The sequence below is a fragment of the Anneissia japonica genome, unplaced genomic scaffold, assembly GCF_011630105.1.
Source record: "Anneissia japonica isolate Jap-2015-1 unplaced genomic scaffold, ASM1163010v1 scaffold17034_len978_cov253, whole genome shotgun sequence".
Lineage (NCBI taxonomy): Eukaryota > Metazoa > Echinodermata > Crinoidea > Comatulida > Comatulidae > Anneissia > Anneissia japonica.
Window position 1 is genome coordinate 1 of NW_022705665.1, and position 978 is coordinate 978.

At 31.8% G+C, this 978-nt stretch overlaps 1 protein-coding gene across 1 annotated transcript; it reads left to right on the plus strand.

The window, feature by feature from the left end:
• Positions 1-311: 311 nt before the first annotated feature.
• On the plus strand, positions 312-974 carry LOC117105890 (the record flags this gene model as incomplete). The annotated part of the gene is made up of 2 exons (XM_033247195.1): positions 312-444; positions 762-974. Coding segments are annotated over 2 exons (346 nt in total), but the record flags the coding sequence as incomplete, so codon positions are not given.
• Positions 975-978: the final 4 nt, after the last annotated feature.

A 978-nucleotide genomic window follows, 5' to 3' on the forward strand; every position in this document is an offset into this window, starting at 1 on the left:
GCATGCAAAAATATTCTAGTTGTATTGTATATGGTATGTGTAAAGTGTAAAGTGTCAGTATATTTCATGTATTGATAGTATTTATAACTTATTATCACCATTTTAATTGTTTTGTCTTCTGATCGTTTTTGATGCGCTGTTCTGTACATCTTTGCTTATCCCTCGGGAGGTATTATGAAAATAAGTAAATAAATTGTCAATTAACACCAATTGGTTTGTTAAATTTTCAACTGGAACTCTGTTTAGTGATTTCATGTCGTTTTGTTTTTAATATTATTTAAGTTATATATACTTCAATAAATTCCTTTTAGTGGTTGCAAGACGACTTTCTGGGGTTTTTCAAGGAGTGGGAAGCAGAGGTAAACAGACTTGAAGGCGTTGAAGAAAGTATTAAGAAGAAAATGTTGCTGAGTACAGAGACTACTGAAGGGCTTAAAATAACAGGTTAGTTGTACAATAGAGAAAATAAAAAATTTATAAGATGCATAGTTACTGAAAAGAAATGGTTTTTGTTGTCATCATATCAACTTGGTAGAATCATTGAGAAAGTAGAGTTTTACTTTCTTTATGGTAAAATAATACTTCCAACATACAGTAATATGTAATTGCTATGCGTTCGTTGCAGTGAAACAGCTGTAGCGATTGTATGTAACAAAATAAATGTTTTTTTTTTAAAAAGAAAAAAAAGATATTTTTTTTTTAGCTTTAACAAAATAAATGTTTTTGTCAAAAAAAAGTTTTTTTAATTTCTTTATCTACAGTCAATTCATTTGTTGAGCTCACAAAAAACCTGCTAGACCTGCCGGGTGTTGAGTGTGTACTTAGTGCTAAGTTCAACCAGGATCCATTAGAACAGTATTTTAGCAAACAAAGAGGAGCTGGCGCAACCAACACCAATCCAACTACATTGCAGTTTAGCCACAACGTGCATTCTCTGTATGTAGCTTCCCATTGTGCAAAGGCATCGAAGAAGGGCAA